At 49.5% G+C, this 23,627-nt stretch overlaps 1 protein-coding gene across 1 annotated transcript in view; it reads right to left on the minus strand.

Moving 5' to 3' along the window:
- Positions 1–235: 235 nt before the first annotated feature.
- The window catches only part of LOC138251486 (long-chain-fatty-acid--CoA ligase ACSBG2-like), a 280,648-nt gene continuing 257,256 nt past the window's right edge, over positions 236–23,627 (minus strand). The window contains exon 13 of the mRNA XM_069205653.1: positions 236–1,585. Within this exon, the coding sequence (XP_069061754.1) occupies positions 1,509–1,585 (77 nt within the window). The 3' untranslated portion in view covers positions 236–1,508. The remainder of the gene's footprint in view (positions 1,586–23,627) is intronic.

Below are 23,627 nucleotides of genomic sequence, written 5' to 3' on the forward strand. Positions count from 1 at the left end.
TTAATTACAGTTGCTATATTTATATACCTGCAATCCTGGCAACAAAATTATCTGTTCAAGAGGATTTTTTTCCAGGGGCTTTACAACTTTCTAATTTGCTTCCACATACTCAACTTGGGCAGTTTCCTTCTAGTTTCCCTTCAATTTCTCTTTCCACATGTTTCTTATCTGCATTTGTCATTCCATTCGGGCATCTACAGTGTTACCTTGTTTTTCTTTCTCTATATTCTCCTTTGTAGATCTTGTTTATCATACAGTGCAAGCTCCCTGGTTGCAAAGGAGTTATTGTGGACTTACCAAAAACCTACAGGAGCTTGCAGCATACACATTGTTTATTATTGGTGAGCTTTACTCTGATTCTTATTCACTTTGTATTGGATGGTGTAACTTGTTTCAGCCTGTCCATCTTGTGTCTCCCTCCCAAAGAGCAGCGTCTCTTTACCATCTCTTTGATTAACTGCCTTTAATGCTTCCACTGCTCGCTTTTAGAGAACTATTTTTCTTGTTGGTTAAGTACTCCATGAGTGTGCATTTGTTTTGCAGCTGTCTCCCTTGTGTTTTTTGTCCTCCTCTATATTGTTCTCTTTCACCCTTGTGTTTCCCCCCATTATGGCTTTGGTGTTGCTTTCTTTCATCCTTGAACTCTCCCTCTTATTGCTTCTCACCCAGATTGCTGTGTTCCTTCTCCTCACTCTTGCCTTGTTGTGCCAGTCCCCGATCGACATTCTGCTTTAGCCCAAATCCCCTCTCTAACCCACTCTCCTAATGTGGTTATTTGTTTATTTTTTCCTCTCTAGTTTTTTAAAAGGGCCCTTTCAAACAGCTTTTTTTCTTTCCTACTCCATCAAGGTTCAATTAAAAAAAAACTATGTCTCCTTTTGTATGCAAGCACAGGCTTGTTGGATGCAAGAGCACACTTAAGAAATTACATTTTGTCTTTTTTTATCCATACTGCACAGAAACCACAAATCTGTAAAGCTTGGGTAAGAAGATATTTGCAAAGTCAATAGATCTTATAGGGATCACCTATTGGCTTTTACAATAATTGTTATTGTTCGTTTGTGTATCTTTCAAAATCCTGGACTGGTGTGGGGGTGCAAAGGGACCATGATACTCTCTCCTTTAGAGTCTGCTCAGGAATTTTTATTTACTCCATCTACTTAGCGTCACAACATATTAGTATTTGATATAGTGAATGTATATAAAAGTGATATTAAAGTGATACATTTGATATAATATATTGAACCTTTACCTATTTGTTTAGGGAAAAGCTATCCAACATACTCCCAAAAGGTTCAGATAAATGTAATTTTAAGGATATATTTATATTCCATAAATGTAGGTTAATTATGTGCATATCTTGAAAATCTAGGTTGTGTCAGTCCTCTACCCAACATCACCACCCTTAATTTGGAGAAATGCTTGGTGTAAAAAAGTAAACAATACAAAATCTAATCATCAAATTTAAAACACCCAAATCACATGCTTGTGTTCTTCAATTACAGATGTCAGACTTTGTAAAGCTCTTCAATGCTCTCCTTGTACATCTCAATGACCACGGAACGCCTCAGCTTCAAAGTGGGACCTGTGGCAAAAGAAGAGAAGTGTGTTAAAAAAATAAGGGGAGACCCATGTAATTGAAACGGGAAACTGTGGCAATAAATAATAGTGTGACAGTTGCTCTTGTAAGTAAGTTACCAAAGGATATCTTGTGAACACTTAGGGGGTTATTCCAACTTTGGAGGAAGTGGTAATCCGTCCCAAAAGTGACTGTAAAGTGATGGATATACCACCAGCCGTATTACGAGTCCATTATATCCTATGGAACTCGTAATACAGCTGGTGGTAAATCCGTCCCATTTGGGACGGATTACCACCTCCTCCAAAGTTGGAATAGCCCCCTTAATGTCACTGATGGTAATGAACATTGTTTGAGTGGTGTATTCTGAGATTTTTGCCTTGAGGTTTTTGTGGGCTGTAGAACTCTGTGCACTTTTCCCCTGCTACCCAGTGGTAAAGTGCTTATGCTCCCCCTGCAACATAGACCAAACAAAGGCAACCGAATATGCCAACATGGACTAGGGTAAGTCTAGTGTTATGTTGGCATATTACCATAGAAACATTAGTCAAGACACAAAGCTTAACTCCTTGGAAGAAAGTACATTGTTCTCAATATGGAATATATGCATTTAAGGTGCAAACAGTACTATGGAAAAGGGCAGATAATGCAGTGCTGTTATAGGAGATTATATGAGTGATGCTAAATACGTTCCATACCCCGGTTACCAGCACTTTGAAACACAATTTGCTTTGGAGGATTATATTTAGTCATCTTTTTCCTCCATTTAATTCTGTAACCAGGAAACAGGGTGTTGAAGTTTCAACCCAATTTCAATTGTAGGGTCTCATTCAGATGAATGTCATCTGTCTATAGCACCTGCAATCAGGGCAAAAGGAAATGTCATTGTTTGATCAACTTGCAACAGTCTTGTTTGAGAGCCACTGTCTGCAGATGACTTATCTAGGGCATAAGTAAGTATCTGTACAAAGAGTCACACACAACCTCCAGAGGAACAAATCTTTCTGAAAAGGAGCATGCAAAATGTCTAGATAAGAGCTACTATAAATGGTGCTACCAGTGTGCACACTATCGGCCAGTGTGGGATCTCCAGGGAGTGATGGGGAATACTCACGGAGGCCCAAACCTGTAGTGCATTCCGTGCACCAACCATCTACTGAATGTGCGATGCTGCCAAAAATATACCTGTAATATCTTTAAAATCCACTTGACAACATAGTGGGGCAGTGCGTTCATGCGCATAGGTGTATCCTGCTATCCCCACTTAATGGTAAATGGTCTGAGTAGCTCCAAGTGTAAGAGCATGTGTCCATCATGATGGGTGTCTGACTAAAATAAACGGGGCATGTGGTCGTGTCCAGGACCACAGTGATACTTTCTGGAAATTAAGGTCTTGTTGTCATAAATACACATACTATTCAATGTGTGCACCAGCAGTGCCTCGTCTGCACTTTTCCATTGTACTGTTTTCACCCTTGCATGTACATATCTTATATGAAGAACAATATGATTTCTACCAAGGAGTGAAATAGTGGGTGTTAACTAACACATAACACCAATCACTGAATACTTTAAAGTTAGGTATTCCTGGAATGGGTCCCACAGGCAAAACCTTTTTTATTACATTGAATTACCCTAGTCCCTATGGGCATATAAGGTTGTCCATGTTTGGATTATGTAGTTAGGAAAAGGCAGTATATTGAAAAGACATTGCAGTGTTGATATCCCTGTATTACATGTTATCACAGTGTTAGAGGGTATGGCAAAAGAAGATCTATGTTACTCTGAGGAATACATATCAAAAATCCTAGGGGGACCTTCCCATCATAGGTCAAGAGACACCCCTACCACAAATATCCACACTGACCTACACAAATTAAAGAAAAAAGGTTAATTAGGAGTGAACAGCATGGTACACTATTGAGTACTTGAAGACTTACATTATTTTTGTAGGATTGCAAGTGAGAAATATACCAAATATTTTTGCTTCGGTGTTGACGTAACTCCTATAATTTGTGTAGCATAATCACATTGAATTACTGAGAAATTCAGATTACTCAGAATTACAGAAGTAGAATAATTCTGCATTTACCACTATTTTCAAGGCACAAAAATGACTTACTCACATTCAAAGTGGACACAAGGATGCATTTTGCTCTAAGGAATAGCAGTGCAAGAAAATAACTCACTAAATATACACTTGTGGTAGGATATTTCCTCCAAATTACTCTTAATTACAATAGAGGGCGTAGTCACATTATCATCTGTAGTCCTGCATCACAGTGAAAAATACAATTATCAAAACAACTCCAATTAATTTGACATAATTGAATTTCTGCCGAGGCTTATTTTTTACTCAAAATGAGAATCTTTAGAAAAAGGTTAGTTTTATTGGGGATAAGTGTTGACGTTATTGGCTGGTGTTGGGTATAGACACATCTCTAGAGAAACTGAATGCACTGAAACAACAGATCACTAACCTGGAAGGAAAAGGTAAGAGTGAAAATGCTGTTTAAAATGTGATTGTTGTCTTTGATAACCCACAGAAATCAATTGTCGATTTCCATTCTATCAACCTAGGCACGAAAATAGAAAAGTTCAGAAAGAAAAAGCCTATACAATAACTAAGCATTGGAAACATTTTAATTACGTCAGAGTTATCGTAGTAAGGTCAGTATTTATAAGTTACTTTTGTGATGCAAAATTACTGAAATTGAGCAAATAATCCATAATGAGTAATTAAGAGTAATTTTGGGCAAAAATCCTACTGCAAGAGTACAGGAACAACAATTTAAGAGAGTGCAAGTGGATGCTAGCTACTGCTGTTCATGTTCTATATCAATTAGTGATGTATTCTTAGCATAAAATCCATCCCAGGGCCCATTTAGACACAAGAGTGCATTTTGAACCAAGAAAATAGTTCTAAGTGCTATATTGCACTTCTCGTGTAATCACAGTAATAATTACGAGTAATTCTGCTGTAATTATGAGTAGTTACACAAGAGAGAACTATGCCAGTTGTCCCCTCCCCTTATAATAAGGGGAGTGGCATACCACTACCTCAGGGTACATTATTACACACAGGTAGACCCTAAAACCTCCTACACATGTAAAAGATTCACCTTCTCTGAAAAACGAGCCAGCTCAGATGACCAGAAAATACCTGGCCTAAGCAACACAGGGACTTATAAACATCAAATGCCCCCAAGGGAATTTTTATGGTAGAGCAAGCAGAGCTGGGGGAGAACAAGGAGTTGTGGGGAAGCGAGATGGAGTGAGATGAAGAGGAAATGCCATCCAGGGGAAACGCAGACTCGCAATCAATATTATACTTGGTAGAGAACCCTCCTATAAACAGCCCTGAACATATCACTGAACATATACTAAACCATGATGAGGAATTGATACTCAGTAAAGACCTTAAATCTGATATCACAGAGAGATTGGATTTCTTTAAGTTCAGGGTGAACTTTACAGTTAATTTAGTATGATCACGTGAAAACATTTCTTCAAAGATAAACCTGAACCTCAAAGGATGACAGGAATAAACCTTTCTTTCCTTTCTACATTTTATACAACAACTGACTAAATGAGTGTAGAAGTTTTTGCATTTGCGAAGACAGTTCTGAAACAAGTCAAGGAATTGGAAATAAAAGAAAATGTATTCCGTACAACATATTGAAAAATGAACAGGTGACCCTGTCCACTTCACACCAAAATTTAGAGATAACTAGCAAACCAAATGATAAAAGTGTGGCCATAATACCCAGAACATCAGATACTATGAGGCAGAAATACAAAGACAGCTCAGTGATGGGAGACATTATGCAAAAATGACACACAACCCCTCAAAAATATTCAAGACATATGGAGGGTGTATTGCAGGGCTTTTGACAATGGTATCTTTGCCAAAGAACACATATTCTAAGAATCACACCTGATGACACCCAGGATATACATGCTGCGCAACAGCCACAATGACATTCACAAATCAACAATTAGAGCAATAATGTCTAGGTGTTGTCTGTGCTAGAACCTTCATGTTGATTCTACATAAAAGGAAAAGTTCCCAAAAGGCATTCATATGTAGGAGATAGTATGCAATTAATCAGTAGAGAAGGGTTATCATAGGATATTCAGAAAGATATTATGATCACCTTGAATGTAGAATCCCTCTACACCAATATCCCCCAGACTGAAGTGATTGAGGTAATCGAGAAATCCATCTCACAGACAGACAATAAGACACCCCTTACTATATTAATTCAGGAACTTCATGTTTAATAGCTACTACCATGAGCAGGTCAAAGTGGCAAATTTGTTTCTGGGTAAATTTGAAAAAGAAAACAATGTCCCATATAGATGGACAATCTTTTCAACGACAAAGGGCCTCATTATGAGTCTGACAGAGCTGGCGGTCTCCCCACCAAACCCATTACCAGATTTCTACTGGTCAGTCGAGTAGAAACTGTGTGGCAGCATTGGCCAATGCCGTCTCACAGGGGGGCAGCACCATTGGAATGCTTTGCAGACAGTGCACATTCTAACGGTACTAGGCATGGGATCCCCCAACACTGGGTTTCCACCAGCCTTTCCATGGTGGGTTCCCCTCCATTGAAGTTTGGTGGAAAGCTGAGTTGTAATCAGCCAGGCAGTGCAGTATTTAGTGCCACCGTGGCTGAGTACAAATCCGACAGCCATCACCCCATCGGGAACCATGGCGGTCCTGTCATGGGTCCGCCCACCAGGACTGTAATGTGGTGGCAGGACCACCACAGTTGCAGCGGTCCGACCGTCACAGCAAGGCTGTCGGTCCTTGGACAGCCAGCCTTTTAGTGAGGCCACAAATATGCACATTGAAGTGATAAATTGAGGACATCTTTCTACTCTGGCATGGATAAGAAGATGAACTCTAGAACCTAATTATTTGGCTATACTAGAGTGGAGATTCGTCATTTATTATCAATTACAGCAAAACATAGATAAATTACTTGGATCACTTGATGAAACATAAGGAAGATAAACTTTATACCACTCTATACAAACGTATTGGCAACTAACTCATTACGTAGGTACAATAGCCACCATCCACAGGCTCTGAGGAACAATCTCCCTTTTGGTCAAGTTTTGTGCATATGCAGATGTTGGGGGTGATTCTAACCCTGGCGGTCGGTGATAAAGCGGCGGCCAACCCGCCAACAGGCCGGCGGTCCAAAAAATGGAATTCTGACCCTGGCGGGAACCGCCAACACAGCCCGCCACATTAACACTCCGACCGCCACGGCGGGACCGACAAACAGCGCGGCGGTCACCGCCAACAGACAGGCGGCAGACAATGTACCGCCCACACTATCACAACTCACCAATCCGCCACCATTTCCGGGGCGGTAGCACCGCCAATAAAAACACGGCGGAAACAGACTACGAACGGGAAAACGCGCACCTCTACGCACTCCACGAGGAAGGAGGACAGCATGGAACCCGAATTAAACATCCTACCTGCTCTCGTCTACCTGCTCATCCACCACGAGTACGAACGCCGGCGCAGACGACAACGGTGAGTACTGCACCTACGACACAGGGGAGGGGGGAGGACGAAAGGTTACGTGCACACACATACGCGATACACCCACCCCCCCAAACCATGTACACACCAATGCAGAGCAACAAGTCACAGTGACACCACCCAAACCCCCGTAAAAAAAGCAAGGACATATTTAAATTGTGACTCGAAATTTATGGGAAATAAAAATCACTGATAAGTCACGGTCAAATAGCAATAACAATTCAAAAGAACCAATTCAATATCCAGTGCCTACGATAAACCGAGGCAATAAGTCCTGCACATCTAACGATATTCCAAGTGTCCGTGGGCCAAAGTGTATCAACACAAGGGCAAAGCCCACACAGGAGACCTGAGTCCTTTGGAGAGAACACTGCAGGGGCATCTGATAAAAAAACTACAGGCACCTCAGGGGGAATGGAAGGGGGGGGCACCACAGCCACATGAGTCCACGACGCCAGATCCACGAAGGGGCCACCATGCCCACTGTGCCATCCTGGGGAGTGCAAAGCCACAGTCTCTCAAGTCTCTACAGTGGGTGGCTTGCCCACTCGGCCATCCTGGGGACTGCAAAGCCACAGTCCATCAGGTGGATAACAGTCTCCACCGGTCAAGGAGGAGGCATGGTGGGCACAGTGAACCGTGAACAGTAGTTCGAGACAGATCCGGCACTGTCATTGTGCCAGTGGTGCTTGAGACGGCGGGGCCCAGCGGAGCGGTGCTTGACAGGAAGGGCCCAGCGGAGCGGTGCTTGAGACGGCGGGGCCCAGCGGAGCGCTGCTTGAGACGGCGGGGCCCAGCGGAGCGGTGCTTGACAGGAAGGGCCCAGCGGAGCGGTGCTTGAGACGGCGGGGCCCAGCGGAGCGGTGCTTGACAGGAAGGGCCCAGCGGAGCAGTGCTTGACAGAAAGGGCCCAGCGGAGCGGTGCTTGAGACGGCGGGGCCAGCGGAGCGGTGCTTGAGACGGCAGGGCCCAGCGGAGCGGTGCTTGACAGGAAGGGCCCAGCGGAGCGGTGCTTGAGACGGCGGGGCCCAGCAGAGCGGTGCTTGACAGGAAGGGCCCAGCGGAGCGGTGCTTGACAGGAAGGGCCCAGCGGAGCGGTTCTTGAGACGGCGGGGCCCAGCGGAGCGGTGCTTGAGACGGCGGGGCCCAGCGGAGCGGTGCTTGACAGGAAGGGCCCAGCGGAGCGGTGATTGAGACGGCGGGGCCCAGCGGAGCGGTGCTTGACAGGAAGGGCCCAGCGGAGCGGTGCTTGAGACGGCGGGGCCCAGCGGAGCGGTGCTTGACAGGAAGGGCCCAGCGGAGTGGTGCTTGAGACGGCGGGGCCCAGCGGAGCGGTGCTTGACAGGAAGGGCCCAGCGGAGCGGTGCTTGAAAGGAAGGGCCCAGCGGAGCGGTGCTTGACAGGAAGGGCCCAGCGGAGCGGTGCTTGAGATGGCGGGGCCCAGCGGAGCGGTGCTTGAGATGGCGGGGCCCAGTGGAGCGGTGCTTGACAGGAAGGGCCCAGCGGAGCGGTGCTTGACAGGAAGGGCCCAGCGGAGCGGTGCTTGACAGGAAGGGCCCAGCGGAGTGGTGCTTGAGATGGCGGGGCCCAGCGGAGCGGTGCTTGAGACGGCGGGGCCCAGCGGAGCGGTGCTTGACAGGAAGGGCCCAGCGGAGCGGTGCTTGACAGGAAGGGCCCAGCGGAGCGGTGCTTGAGACGGTGGGGCCCAGCGGAGCGGTGCTTGAGACGGCGGGGCCCAGCGGAGCGGTGCTTGACAGGAAGGGCCCAGCGGAGCGGTGCTTGAGACGGCGGGGCCCAGCGGAGCGGTGCTTGACAGGAAGGGCCCAGCGGAGCGGTGCTTGAGACGGCGGGGCCCAGCGGAGCGGTGCTTGAGACGGCGGGGCCCAGCGGAGCGGTGCTTGACAGGAAGGGCCCAGCGGAGTGGTGCTTGAGACGGCGGGGCCCAGCGGAGCGGTGCTTGACAGGAAGGGCCCAGCGGAGCGGTGCTTGAGATGGCGGGGCCCAGCGGAGCGGTGCTTGAGATGGCGGGGCCCAGTGGAGCGGTGCTTGACAGGAAGGGCCCAGCGGAGCGGTGCTTGACAGGAAGGGCCCAGCGGAGCGGTGCTTGACAGGAAGGGCCCAGCGGAGTGGTGCTTGAGACGGCGGGGCCCAGCGGAGCGGTGCTTGACAGGAAGGGCCCAGCGGAGCGGTGCTTGACAGGAAGGGCCCAGCGGAGCGGTGCTTGAGACGGTGGGGCCCAGCGGAGCGGTGCTTGAGACGGCGGGGCCCAGCGGAGCGGTGCTTGACAGGAAGGGCCCAGCGGAGCGGTGCTTGAGACGGCGGGGCCCAGCGGAGCGGTGCTTGACAGGAAGGGCCCAGCGGAGCGGTGCTTGAGACGGCGGGGCCCAGCGGAGCGGTGCTTGACAGGAAGGGCCCAGCGGAGCGGTGCTTGAGACGGCGGGGCCCAGCGGAGCGGTGCTTGAGACGGCGGGGCCCAGCGGAGCGGTGCTTGACAGGAAGGGCCCAGCGGAGCGGTGCTTGACAGGAAGGGGCCAGCGGAGCGGTGCTTGACAGGAAGGGCCCAGCGGAGCGGTGCTTTAGACGGCGGGGCCCAGCGGAGCGGTGCTTGACAGGAAGGGCCCAGCGGAGCGGTGCTTGAGACGGCGGGGCCCAGCGGAGCGGTGCTTGAGACGGCGGGGCTCAGCGGAGCGGTGCTCTTCTGCACAGCGGGGCCCTGTTCAGCGGTGCTCTTCTGCACGGCGGGGCCCTCTTCAGCGGTGCTCGTCCAGTAGGTCAAGGGAGCCAGACCTGGCCTGGACTCCCTGCTCAGTCGCCCTCCGACCGTGCTGTTGCTGGACCCTTCGGTGACGGAGTCCTGGGCCCTTTGGTGTTCTTCCTAACACCCGGGATGGGGCTTGTGGGCCCCTCCTGCTCCGCGCTCCTGCTGGCTGACTTTTCCGCCCTGCTGCCCTTTCGCTCCTTAGATGGGGCTCTCGGGCCCTTGCCTCCCCTAGATGTTATGGCTGGTGAAGTGGGCGAACTTTGCTCCTTGGGGGCAGCCGTGTCAGTCCTCTCACGGCGGCCCTTTAGCTTCCTGGTCCTCTTGCCTGGTGGGGGGCTGGCTGTCCCCTTGCTGCTGATTGAAGTGTCACTGCTGGCAAAGGGTGGGCTCCAGAACCCATGCACCACAGTGACAATCGAAGCTGGGTTGGTGGTGGCTGAGGTGCTCTTGGGACTCTTTGCAGATGGAGGGGGTGGGTCAGTGGAGGGAAAGAGGTCAAGATTAGCAAGGAAAACTTTCTTAGGACCAAGGTAATAGGTAGGAGAAGTGGTGATGGGAGTGGAGGGAGAGGATGTGGTTGTAGGAGAGTCAGGTGTGCTGTCTTTGGGTGCAGGTGCTTGTGCTGGAGGCTGTCGTGAGGTGGATGGCTGTTGGGTGGGTGTCTGCCTGCGTTTGTGTGTCTTGGAAGAGGGGGTGACAGACACAGTGGGAGAGGACACAGGGGACGTGTAAATGGTAGTGGGGGTGGTGACTGCACGTGTGCGGACTGGACTGGAGGGTGTGCTGGTGATGGAAGCACTGGCTGATGGTGGTGTGCATGCAGGTGTGAGTGTAGACGTCACCGGCAGGGAGGAGGGAGACGAGGAGGAGGGGGACACAGAGGTGGTAGTGACTGTTGGAATGTCTGCATCTGGGTGTTGCTTGCGTGAATGCTTGTGGGATCTGTGGTGCTTGTGTCTGGATGAGCTGCCCTTGGGTGTTGAGGTGTGTGCAGGCTGGTCTGATGGTGTGGATGGGATAGGCTGAGGAACAGGAGACAGAGACAGGCTGGAGGCAGTCAGAAGAGGGAGGCTGGAAACAGGGACAATGGCTGCCGTCAGTGCTGAGGCCAGAGCATTGAACGATTGTTGATGGGCAGCCTGACCCGAATGAATGCCCTCCAGGTAGGCATTGCTCCGATGCACCTCCCTTTCTACCCCCTGGATGGCATTCAAAAGTGTAGTCTGCCCAACAATGATGGTCCTCAGGAGGTCAATGACCTCCTCACTGAGGGCAGCAGGGGTAACAGGGGCAGGGGCTGAGTTGCCTGGGGCGAAGGAGACGCCCGCCTTCCTGGGCGAGCGGGCACAGAGCGTAGGCTGAGGGGCTGCTGGGAGGGCGGGGCTGGTGCGCTGGGTGGCGGCTGTACCTGTAGAGGCGGGGGGCCCGGATGTTGCCGCCACCGCTAGGGAGCTCCCATCCAAGGACGTGTCGCTGTCGCTGGTGTCACCACCGGTCCCGGTTGTGGTGCTCCCCTCGCCCTCCGGATCACTGGTGCCCTCGGTGTCTGTTCCTGGTCCCACCGGGGCCTTGTGACTTGCAGCTCCCTCGTGCTCCGATGCCAATTCTCCTCCGCCTGATGATGCTAATGCACACATGCAAAAGAAGATGAAGAAGAAGGGTGGGGGGAGAAAAACGAAGACCAGGTTGAGTGCATGCAATGTCAACACCGTTGGCGGAGAGGACAGACACAGGAGCCTCATGCACTAAGCCGCGCATTCGGGGTACACTACTCAGTACTTCTGACTAGGACAACAGGTCTAGAGACGACAAAGGCGCACATGTGTGATGCTGGACCATCAATAGCTGTACTTGTCACCCTACAGAGGTGGGGGCCGGGAGCACAGGGCAATGCCTAAAGGTGAGGACTACACTACAGAAAGCGCCCTGGCCTAATGTCATCCACAACCCTCCTCCCCCACCCAGACGCCTCCACTGCGCAGAGAGATAGCAGAATGTGCTGATACTCACCCCCTTGTGTCTGCTGTGATGTCCTCAAGCGCCCATCCAAATCAGGGTAGGCCACCGCCAGGATCTGGGACATCAGGGGGGTCAGGGTACGACTGGCACCCCTCCTAGGTTGGGAGGCCATCCCCAGCAGTGACTCGGCGGTCTTCCTGGTCCCGCGGCGGATGTCCTCCAACCTCTTGCGGCAGTGGGTGCCCCGTCTGACGTGGACCACCAGGGCCCGGACTTCCTTGGCGATGGCACGCCAAATGTCCACTTTCTGATGGGCGCTGACCTATTTGACATGTACAGGGTGGGAAGGAAAAATCATCAATTTTCTGCATGTTAGATGCGATTGGCCCCCCCTCCCCAACCTTGCCAAATGGCACATGCTCTCATCTGTCGTGCGTTGCACTCCTCATTCGCCCCCCACTCCACACAGGCATAGCCCATTCAATGTGCACCCAGTGTACTTACCTGTTGGCCTGAAGGACCGTAGAGTAACGCATACTGGGGGAGGACCCCATCCACAAGTTTCTCCAACTCCTCAGACGTGAAGGCAGGGGCCCTTTCCCCAGTCGCAGCAGCCATTGTCACTTCCAGACCGAGGTCACAGCAGCACTTGCAGTATAGGTCCTCTCCTGTGGATGATCAGGTCTCGAGTGATTAAGCAGATAGAAAATGGCGGTCACGCCCGCGGCGGTGCGTACCGCGGCGGTGCGTACCGCGACCGCCGGCGCACCTCGTCATTGGCTCCTGAAACCCATTGGCCTCAATGTTAGCCAATGCGGCTTCATATAGCAGTCTTAGACCGCCTACCGCCACGGTGTGCCACGCCAGCGCATTGACCTCACATCCCATTGTCCCACTTCACAGGTCAGGCAGCCGCCATTTCAAGGGCCCACATGGCATAATTTGTACTGCGTCACACAGGCCTAGGCCTTGCATTGCCACACATACACGCATTTCAATACATAGATAATCGTGTGCTATGCATGCAGTGGTGAACGTACCTGTGATTTGCTTGACTGTGTGCGCCATGTTGTCCTTCCTAGGCACCGTCCGCTGGGACTTGCGAGGAGAAGGATGAATCCTCGCGTGTACCGACCGCTGGTGGACCTGTCGACAATGGAAGAACGCCATATAATACTACGATACCGACTTGACCGAGCCACTATACATGAACTGTGTGCCCAGCTGGAGCCAGCCCTGATGTCCCCCATCCGCCAACGCACAGGAATTCCCCCTCTAGTGCAGGTTCTGTCAGTCCTCCATTTTTTGGCAAGTGGCTCATTCCAGACAACAGTGGTCATGTCATCTGGAATGTCTCAGCCTATGTTTTAAAAAATCTTGTCTAGAGTGTTGTCTGCCCTGACGAAACACATGCGGCGCTACATTGTATTCCCTGAGGATGTTGATTTGGCCACTGTGAAGGGTGATTTTTATGCCCTTGGACATATCCCCAACATAATTGGTGCCATTGATGGGACCCATGTGTCTTTAGTACCCCCAAAAGACGATGAGCAGGTGTACAGAAACAGGAAAAATTACCATTCGATGAACGTCCAGGTGGTCTGTTTGGCTGACCAGTACATCTCCCATGTGAATGCCATGTTCCCTGGGTCAGTGCATGACGCGTATGTGATGCGAAATAGCAGCATCCCTTATGTGATGGAACAGCTACAGAGACAACGTGTGTGGCTAATTGGTGACTCTGGTTACCCCAACCTGCCTTGGCTATTGACCCCAGTGAGGAATCCCCGGACCAGGGCAGAGGAACGGTACAATGAGGCCCATGGGCGTACTAGGAGGATCATAGAGAGAACCTTTGGCCTCCTGAAGGCCAGGTTTAGGTGCCTGCATATGACAGGGGGATCCCTGATGTACTCACCAAAGAAGGTGTGCCAGATCATCGTGGCCTGCTGTATGCTTCACAATCTGGCATTGCGACGTCAGGTGCCTTTCCTGCAGGAGGATGGTCCAGATGGTGGTGTTGAAGCAGCTGTGGAGCCTGCGGAGAGTGAAGAGGAGGAAGACGAAGAGGACGACCCAGACAACAGGGACAGAGTTATCCAACAGAATTTTCAGTAGCACACAGGTAGGAATCACCCACGCCATTTAACATTTACTGAAAGCCCCCTGCATCTTTACTTTGTGTATTTCCCCCCCAGTTCTTTTAAACTGATGTTTGATTTTCCCTTCCCTTTTCAGTGCTGTATGACCCACTGCGTGACTTCTGCTTGGTTAGCCCATGGACTAATGCTTATTGACATCGGTATGTTGTCATCACATAAATAACAGAACATTATTGATAAGTAATGTGTTATACATTTGTCAATAATACAGGCTGACTCCAGAATGATTTCAGTGCAATGAGTGATTTATTTTTAGTGCTAGATATTGGTACATGATATTAAAACGGTGATGGGTGAGGGTGGAGTTGTGTCCATGGCAGAGTCCAGTTCTCGCTCGCACAGGTGCATTGTCCATATGCCTGTGGAAGGATGGAGCAGGGGCAGTTCAAGGTTGGACAGGGTGACAACGTGGGACAGTGGGATGACATCAGGAGGGATATTAGGTTGACGGGGGTCTTGGCATCCTACTCTGTCTTCCTTTGAGATCTCAGGTTCCTCTTGCGGGGTGGTTGTTCTTCAGCAGGAGGTGGGGTTCTGGTGGCCCGTCGTTCTGTGGGGGCCTCCTGATCACTAGCGCCGGCGGAGGTGGTAGGCTGTTCCTGGCTAGTGACAGGGGCCCTTTGCGGTGCCACATGGTCCCGCAATGTGGTTTCTATCCGGTTGAGGGCCTGGACTATGGTCCCCATAGCAGTAGCGATGTTCCGGAGTTCATTGCTGAACCCCATGTACCGTTCCTCCTGCTGTGCCTGGATCTCGGTGAACCTGGCCAGTACCGTCGCCATCGTCTCCTGGGAGTGATGGTATGCTCCCATGATGGTGGTGAGGGCCTCTTGGAGAGTCGGTTCCTGGGCCTGTCCTCCCCCCCCTGTCGCACAGCAGCCCTCCCAGTTGCCCTGTTTCCCCGGGACTCTGTTCCCTGGACGGTGTGCCCACTACCACTGCCCCCAGGTCCCTGTTGTTGTTGGGGTGTTGGGTCAGCCTGGGTGCCCTGTAGTGGCGGACACACTGCTGATTGACGCGTCCGCGAGACAGAGGCATGGGCCCGCTGGGTGGGAGCTGTGCTGGTGTTCCCAGAGGGGTTTGGGTCTGCTGTGGCCTGTGTCTGTGTGTGGGGAACCGACTGTCCAGAGGTCCCCGATGGTCCGGGCTGGTCGTCAGGTTCTAGGTCGACAGAGCTGCTGTCCTCGCTGGGGGCCTGTTCTGGGGGTGGGATGGACAAATCTGGACCCTCCATGGCGGTGTGTTGGCGTTCGGGCCCTGCAGGGGTAAAGGAGTATGGTTATTGTTTCTGTGTGTGCCATAGTGTGCATTTTGAGTGCCCTTGTCCCCCAGTGCTGGCATTCCCTTGTGGGAGGTGTTGTGAGGGTTTGGGGGGGGGTGTATGGGTATGTGCAATGGTCATGCTTTGGTGGTGGCTGTCTATGGTTTGTGTTGGCATTCAGGGGTTGGTGTTGTTTAGGGTGGGTTGTGCTGGTGAGACATTGGCAGGGAGGTTGTGTGCTGGGGATTTGAGATTGGGAGTGAGGGGGGGGTTGGCATGCTGGTGGTTGGGGGGGGGTGAAGTAGTTGAGATTCGACTTACCAGAGTCCATTCCTCTGTGTACTCCAGCGAGGCCATCAGGATGCAGGATGTTTACCACCTCTTGCTCCCATGTTGTGAATTGGGGTGGAGTGGGTGGGGGTCCGCCGCCAGTCTTCTGCACAGCGATGTTGTGCCTGGAGATCATCGAGCGCACCTTCCCCCGTAGGTCGCTCCATCGCTTTCTGATATCTTCCCGATTTCTGGGATGCTGTCCCACAGCGTTGACCCTGTCTACGATCCTTTGCCATAGCTCAGCCTTCCTTGCTATGGTGGTGTGCTGCACCTGTGTGCCGAAGAGCTGGGGCTCAACCCTCATGATTTCCTCCACCATGACCCGGAGTTCTTGGTCCGAAAACCTTGGGTGTCTTTGGGGTGCCATGGGGTGGTGTGGATGAGGTGTGGGGTGGTGTTTGTGGTGATGTGCGTGGTGATATGTGGTGATGTGTGCGTGGATGTGGTGTGGGTGATGAAGTTGGGTTCCTGTGTGTGTTGGGGTTTTCTATTGCTGTGCTCGCTCTCTCTATCTCTATCTCTCTCGCTCTCGCCTTCGCTCCGATTTCCAACTAATGGGGGTTTGTGGGTGATGTGTGTTTTATATTGTAATGGGTGTGTGGGAGTGGTGTGTGTATGTGTATCAGGTGTGTGTATTTCGAATTGTCCAATGTGGCTGTGTTTTGAGCTGTGTGTGTATTTTGACCGCAGCGGTGTGTACCGCCAATGGAATACCGCGGTTGAAAGACCGCCGCGTGGATTCGTGGGTCAGAATGGCATGGGCGTGTTTGTGTTGGCGTGACGGTGGAGGTTTGGTCATCTCCAGTTTTCCGCGGCCCGCTGATGAGGCGGCCTTCCTTGGATGTCGGATTTTTGGCGGATTCACAGTTGGTGGTCAGAATGACCGTGGCGGTTTACCGCGGCCGCGGCGGTAGAATGGCGGACTTCTGACCGGCGGTAAGGGCCTTTTACCGCCGAGGTCAGAATGACCCCCGTTGTCTCCTTAAATAGGGTTACTTCAGAGAAGCTGAACCATGGAAGAAAATACTGATAGAAAAGGTCACCGAGAAAGATAATCATCAGAGCTCTGAAGAGAGCTGGGTTTAACCCTAGGGAATGTGTTTCCATCCCCAAATTCAGGAACACTACACAGAGCAGGATTGTCATTGTCAGCATATACAGTTGTGTAAGCTATGACATTAAAAGAACATCAAACGTCAATGCCCACTCATTGGAGACATATGCAGTGAACCACCACTCTCTGCTCTTAAATGAAATAAGACCATCAAACACTATGTAGTGAGGGTGTTAGTGAAATACCATGATACAGAGGTGGTGCCCAGTTTTTTGGGACATAAAAATATCGGAATGTCTTGCTTGCAATTTCACGAGTGACACCAAAACTCTGGACACTGATATAGAGTCTTCTGTGTTGAAATATTTCTTGAATTGTAACACACATGGGGCCAGATGTAGCAAAGGGTTTTTCCCATTCTGTGTCAATGGGAAAATGTGTTCGTACATATGGCCCATAATGCTATATATGCTATCAAATTCCCATTTCATCGTCTGCACATTAGCTAGGCATCACAAGTGGTTAAACACAGAACTGGACAAAAAATGAGTTGACAAAAGTAGCCTCACACCTGATCTGGCAGCGACTTCATGGGCCTGAGGGAAAGCACCTCAACTAATGAGAGTGACACCCTATCTACAGCACCAGACTGGGGACCCAAAGCAGCCCTCGCAAACCTTGTCAGACCAGCACCCAAAGGGTGCACAGCAAGCAATCCTGACTACTACAATGGGGCTTAGTGGGTTTTCCCTACCCCCAAGACAAGTTGGCAAAACGGTGCATCCTACAACACAGTATATTCAGTGGTATTCATTTTTAAGACATGTAAATGATGACCTTACAGTGCCCCAGAATAATGCAATCTTTATTAGTGCTCTTCAATGATTCCCTCTCCAGCACCCTCTAACAATGCCTTTCATCTCTACATAGCATCTCACACACATACAGAGATAACAAATCATATGTTTGTAAACCAGTGTATTGAAAATGTTACATAAAATAAATGGGACTACATGTCATCCATATTGGCAGGAGTTTTTTTAAGAGTGCTTGGTCTGAGGAAGCATAAACTCAGGATGTAACACAGTGGAGAGGGTAGACTTTACTAATAGCAATTTGTTTCTACCCAAACAAACCCTTTTTAGCAAAAGTCAGATAATCAAATGCCAGGGAAAACGCCTAACTTCTAAAATGTACTAGGAAGTTTGCATGCAGCTTTTTGATGGCAGCTAATAGCACACTGTGCTACATTATGCTTGTAACTTATGAACTGCACAATAACAAACAGAGCTCTGTGACAAAAGAAATACCCCAATGAGCATTGCACATAAAATCCAGTTCTGTTATCTGTATAGTACATGTTCTTTGCAGCAGGCATATTAAACCTCTGCGCTACCTTAGATGAGTCAAAACTGTCACTAGAAAAAACTTTGATCAGTCTCCAGCATGTACATTAATCACCAGTGTTATCTAGGCACTTTTATGAAAACAGTTTGAGATAAATGGAACTCTGTAGTGCTTTTAAAGCTGCAGCATTGCTACAAAACCGCCCCCTAGTCACAAAAGTGACCACATCACACTTCTAGCCTCCTGGGGAAATGCCCAAAGCCTGGTATGACTCGTCCAGCTGTGCCTATCTACAATAGCGCCTCAAGCACAATTCCACACTTTGCAAAGGAGGGCATCTGTTCCATTAGACAACTTGGAGAACCCTTGGCATACAATACCATGACCATGTCCTTGCTTGTAGGTAGACTCCAAATCTTCAATCAACTGTGTGCTGAATTGACCATTACCACCAGCTGTCCCACTACTTCAGAGTGACCAGTGTCTGACAGACTAAAGACTTGCCACAGTTTCCCCTATCATAGTACCTCTGTGCCTTCGGCAGGAATAGGGAACCTTTAGCAAATCTTTATATGGGTCTCATTAAAGGCCAACACTCTCTTCCATCCCTCGCAGCCAACAGGCTGTTATGACATCCTTTCCAGGAAAGACATACAACCTGGAAGACTGGGCCTACCTTCTCTTGGATCTGATAGAGCTCTCAGAGAACACTGCTTAAATTGATCTGTTGTAAAATTTTGCAGGACTGGTACTGGGCCCCTCTGAAGCTACATAAGGCCAAATATCTACCTCCACGACCTATGCTGGTGGTGCAACACCTTCAATTGCAATCTCCTCCAGGTTCTGTGGTCCTGCCCAGCTATTGCTTCATGCTGGACTCCAGCCTTGGGGCACCTACAACAGTATGGTGCTGTCCAGATTACTCTATCGCACCATTGCTCTTCTCCATGACTTCTTAGATCTCCCTGACTCAACCTCTCATGACTACAAATAGCCACATTACATGTGCTGGGCAAACTCTGCATATTCCACCATTTGAGGCAACCCTCCATCCCTTTGTTGACTGAATGGCTATATCGCATAGCTCAATGTTTGTTCAATGTATGCACCACTGAAACTACAGGAACAGACACTCACTGATATTGGGACCCTCTTATTGCTAGTGCCACCCAAGCTCCTAATCCTGGGAGAGCATCTGAATTTGGTAGCAGACCCTGAGGTAGACAGGGAATCATAAGCTAAAACTCAGGGTGACTCAGAGTTGCTGGAGGTCTTTCTAGATGTACTAGGTCTGGCAGAGTTGTGGGGGAGACAGTACACCTAGTACTCAGTGGCACACAGAAGTTATTCCAGCTTGGACTACCTGCTCACCTTATGGGCCACATGGGGAAGTTTAGGGGCACCTCCCATCGACCACAGGGGATCTAGGACCACTCCCCTGTGGAAATGACATTATTGGACCCAGCTAAGATGCACGCGTTGCCCTCCAGGCTAGGCCCCTGCTAGACAAGACTTTCACGTACAAGTTGAGAGAGAGGGCAGATCAATACTTTAAAGAAAACATGGGATCGGTGGACTCAGCCTTCAACTTGTGGAAGGCCTTCAAGACAGTTATACGGGGACTTGCACAGGCTCTAATGGAGGAAAAAGAAGAAACACAGATTACAATGTGAAGTGTTCAAGAGGGACGTTGACAGTTTAGAGGACTGGTGCTTGTCGGAGGGGGAGGAGGGAGGTTTCCTCCAGCACTAGCTGCATCTTGAGAGGCAGAAACTGCGAGAATTGGTGCGACTTTATCCCCAGACTTACACACTAGCAACCCAATGAAGAATCTATAATGTTAGGGATAAAGCTAATAAACTGCTGGCCTGACTTGATAAACAGAATCGGGAGCAGACCTGGATCAAGGAGGTACAGGATATTGAAGGGTCGCCGCAAGTGTCCAACAAAGCTATTGCGGAGGCCTTTGTGATGTACTATGTGGGGATATATGCCGCTGGACCCTAGAGACTGAGGCCGGCTGCGCAGACCTCCTGAAAGATATCCAGCTACCAGATGAGGACAGGGACGCCCTGGAAGGGGGACTGACTGAGGAAGAAGTTGCTCTAGCAATGCAAAGCCTTCATTCAAGAATGGCAGCAGGAACTAACGGTCTACCAGCAGAGCTCTTTAAATGTATGACAGGTAAAGTGGTGCAGCATATGCTGAACATGTTTCAGGAAGCACAAAAAAGGGGAGATTGCTGGGAGACCAGCGGCCGTCGACCATAGTGGTAATTTGAAAACAGGTAAAACCCAGATGCAGTGTGACTTCTACAGGCCTATCTCCCTGCCAAATGTGGAGGTCAAGGTGTTGGTGAAGGCCTTGGTGACTAGGTTAATGTTGTCATCACTAAAATAGTACATCTGGACCAATCCAGTTTCATGCTGCTGAGGAGTACCGCCGTAATTTGAGGCATTTATACAGGGTTCTACATATGACAAATATACTGAGCAAGTAACAAGCTGCACTCCTCTCTTGAAGCCAAGATGGCCTTTGACAGCATGGAGTGGTCCTACTTTTTTGCTACTCTCAAAAGGTTTGGGTTTGATCTGCAGTTTTGTGTCTGGATTTGACTCTTTTACCAGGAGCCGATGGCTTGAGTGCAGGTCAATGCTACGCTCTCCAGAGCCTTTGCTCTGCAAAGGGACACTCAACAGGGGTGCCTATTCTCCCTCATGATGTTTACGCTTGCGCTCGAGTCACTGGTAGCCTGGGTCTGTCAGGATCCCTTTATATGGGGCATCATGGTCCAGGAGATGTGGGAAAAGTGCATTTCATTCCATGCTGATGACATATAGGTCTATGTCACCAATCCATGTTGGTCTATTGACAGGATTATGCAGATTTTCTGTATTTTCATGGAGCACTCAGGATATCAAATCAACTGGGACAAATCTCTCATCTTTCCACTGGCAGGGTACCCCCACCTGTGCTGCCTCTGGACTGCTCTGTGCCAATCACCAGAGATGGTTTTATGTACCTTATGTACCTTGGTATTCATATCACCAGAGACCCGGAACATTTCATGCTGTTGAATCTTCTCCCACAATTGAGTAGACTACATAGGGATGTGGACCATTGGAGAGCCCTTCTGCTATCGCTAATGGGGAGGGCTGTCCTTTATAAAATAATTACTGTATCACGTCTACTATATATTCTTCAGATCACTCCATACAGGGTCCCAAAGGAGGTGTTCAGATGCATTGAACAGACTGTTACCCTGGGACAAAGGTATTCTCGCATTGCTTTGCATAAGTTACAAATGAGGAGAATACGAGGGGGGCGTGGCTGCTCCGGATCACCTTCGGTACTACTGGGAAGTGCAACTAGTGACTGGAAATGCCAGCTCATACCACTCAGAGCTGGCATTTCGAGTATATAGGGATGCAATGGGGAGTGGAGGCTACATTATATAAACGATTGAGTTAGCACGCCCTGCTGGTTCAATCAATCATGGATTTGTAAAACACGGCTAATCATCCATAGGGTCTCAAGTAGCTGAATGTAGGTGTACTGCTCAGTTGTAGAGCCAGGTCTTGAGGTCCTTCTTGAACTGCTTCAGTGATGCGGTCTACCTGAGCTTGAGGGGTAGTGTGTTGATTGTCCGGGCTGCTACGTAGGAAAATAATCTTCCTCCTACTGTACTTGAGGATCTTGGGGATGGCTGCAAGGGTGAACTGGGAGGAACTGGACATCTGTTGGGTACGTAGAAGGTGAGGCAGTAGTTAAGGCATGCCGGTCCTATGTTGTGCAGTGCCTTGAAGGTGTGGATAACACTGGTACTGTAGTGAAGGTGTGGAAAGAAGCAACATGTTACCTGGGATGAGGGAATACTCTGACTGCCTAAACCCCCCTGTGGAATATTGATCTCCAGTGCGAGGTTGAAGCTCTGAGTGGATTTTAGAAATATGAACTCCTGGGTACTGACCATTTAGGGGATATTTGGAGGGAGCAGGCATTGGTGACGTTTGATGATCTCCAACAGGAGTATGACATGTCGGAGACCAAGCGCTATAGGTATTTATAACTGGGGCACGCCTTGTGCTACATTATGGTGGAGGGTGACCAGGTGTCGGAATCAGCCCCACTGGAGGACCGCCTCCTCTCTGCCCCACTAGAAACTAAGATAATTTCCATGATTTATAAGAAATTGATTAATAATTTCTCGAATCTGCTGACCACCCAGTGCACAGCATCGGAGGAAGATGTATGGGTACTGGATAATGATGATTGGGTGGAGGTGAAGCAGAGCCCCAGGGAGGTGGCAATATGAGCTCATTTCAGATTGATCCAATTGCGAATATTATACAGGGCCTACTATTCCAGGGTACTCCTGCACAAGATCAGACGGGGAGACTCCCTGCTGTGACTGCGGCAGTGTGGGCAAATGGGAACCTTCTTCCATGTACATGGACCTGTCCCCAGATACAGCGCTTTTGGGAGGGAGTTCTGGAGGTGTTAACTAGGGTACTAGGACAAGAGGTCCCCTTAGGCCATAAACTGTTGCTCTTAAATATAACTGGGGAAGAGGTCTGGCTGAAGTATCAAAGGATATGGCTTACAATGGCCGTAAGCGCAATATAGCACATGCCTGGGGAGCAGGGACATCTCACTGAGTGGAAAAGTGGAAGACTGCCCTAGACTGCTGGCGGGGGGTCAGAGAGAGTGGTCTACTAAATTAGGGGATGCCCCTCAAAATGGGACAAAATATGGGGTGGCTGGAGTGCTTACAGGAGAGATGTATGAATGTAGGGGTGGGAGGGCAGGGATGAGAAGGAAAGCAAAAGTGCAACCAAGCCTAGACCTTACAATGCTTTTGGTAACAACAGTGAGGATGCACGCAATTTGTTGTAAGGTATTTCTGCATGTATGATGGCTACTGCACCAAACACTGTCAATTGTCTATTCTGAGCAATAATTGTTTTGTGTTGATTAATAAATATATATATTTTAAAAAAAATAAGTAATAAATAACAAACACAAACAAGCATTGGCCAACCAAAAGTTTAGAAACACTTGATAAGCTTGTAAAAGTAAGTTTGACAACTCTGCCTGAACTGGGCAACCATGTCCGGCAGGACAGAGGCTTAGGGAGCCAGAAAGAATACTATAAAATGTTACCTGGCCACCAGAGTGTTTTTAAAGCAAGGTCCAGACTTTACAGGTGGACCACCATAGACATCAATGGAGTCATCCTGATGCTGAGGAATGCATGCACAAAGATGCACAAATGATGCTCTGGTTGTGGTGCGGTCTACAGGGCTGTCACACAGGTATAGTTAGACAAAACTGGCCACAGAGGTTGGAGTCCCTCGAAGTCCTCTTCGTTGCAGTAGACGGCCAGCCACAGCTGGGCTACTGGTCAATCTGCACAGCAGTTGTAGCAAAATACATTGGTGGGGGCTAGTGTCCCTTGGGCACGATGAATCAGGTTCTGGGTAGCACTGCTGGAGTCAGCAGCATGGATCCAGGATTTTGCTTGGGTGCAGGGCTACTGTTAGCTGCAAAACATCTGTGGTGGCTACCGACTTTACAACTTGGCTAACTTCACCTCCTGTGTCCC

This window comes from Pleurodeles waltl, chromosome 1_2 (genome assembly GCF_031143425.1).
Source record: "Pleurodeles waltl isolate 20211129_DDA chromosome 1_2, aPleWal1.hap1.20221129, whole genome shotgun sequence".
NCBI classification, from domain to species: Eukaryota; Metazoa; Chordata; class Amphibia; order Caudata; family Salamandridae; genus Pleurodeles; species Pleurodeles waltl.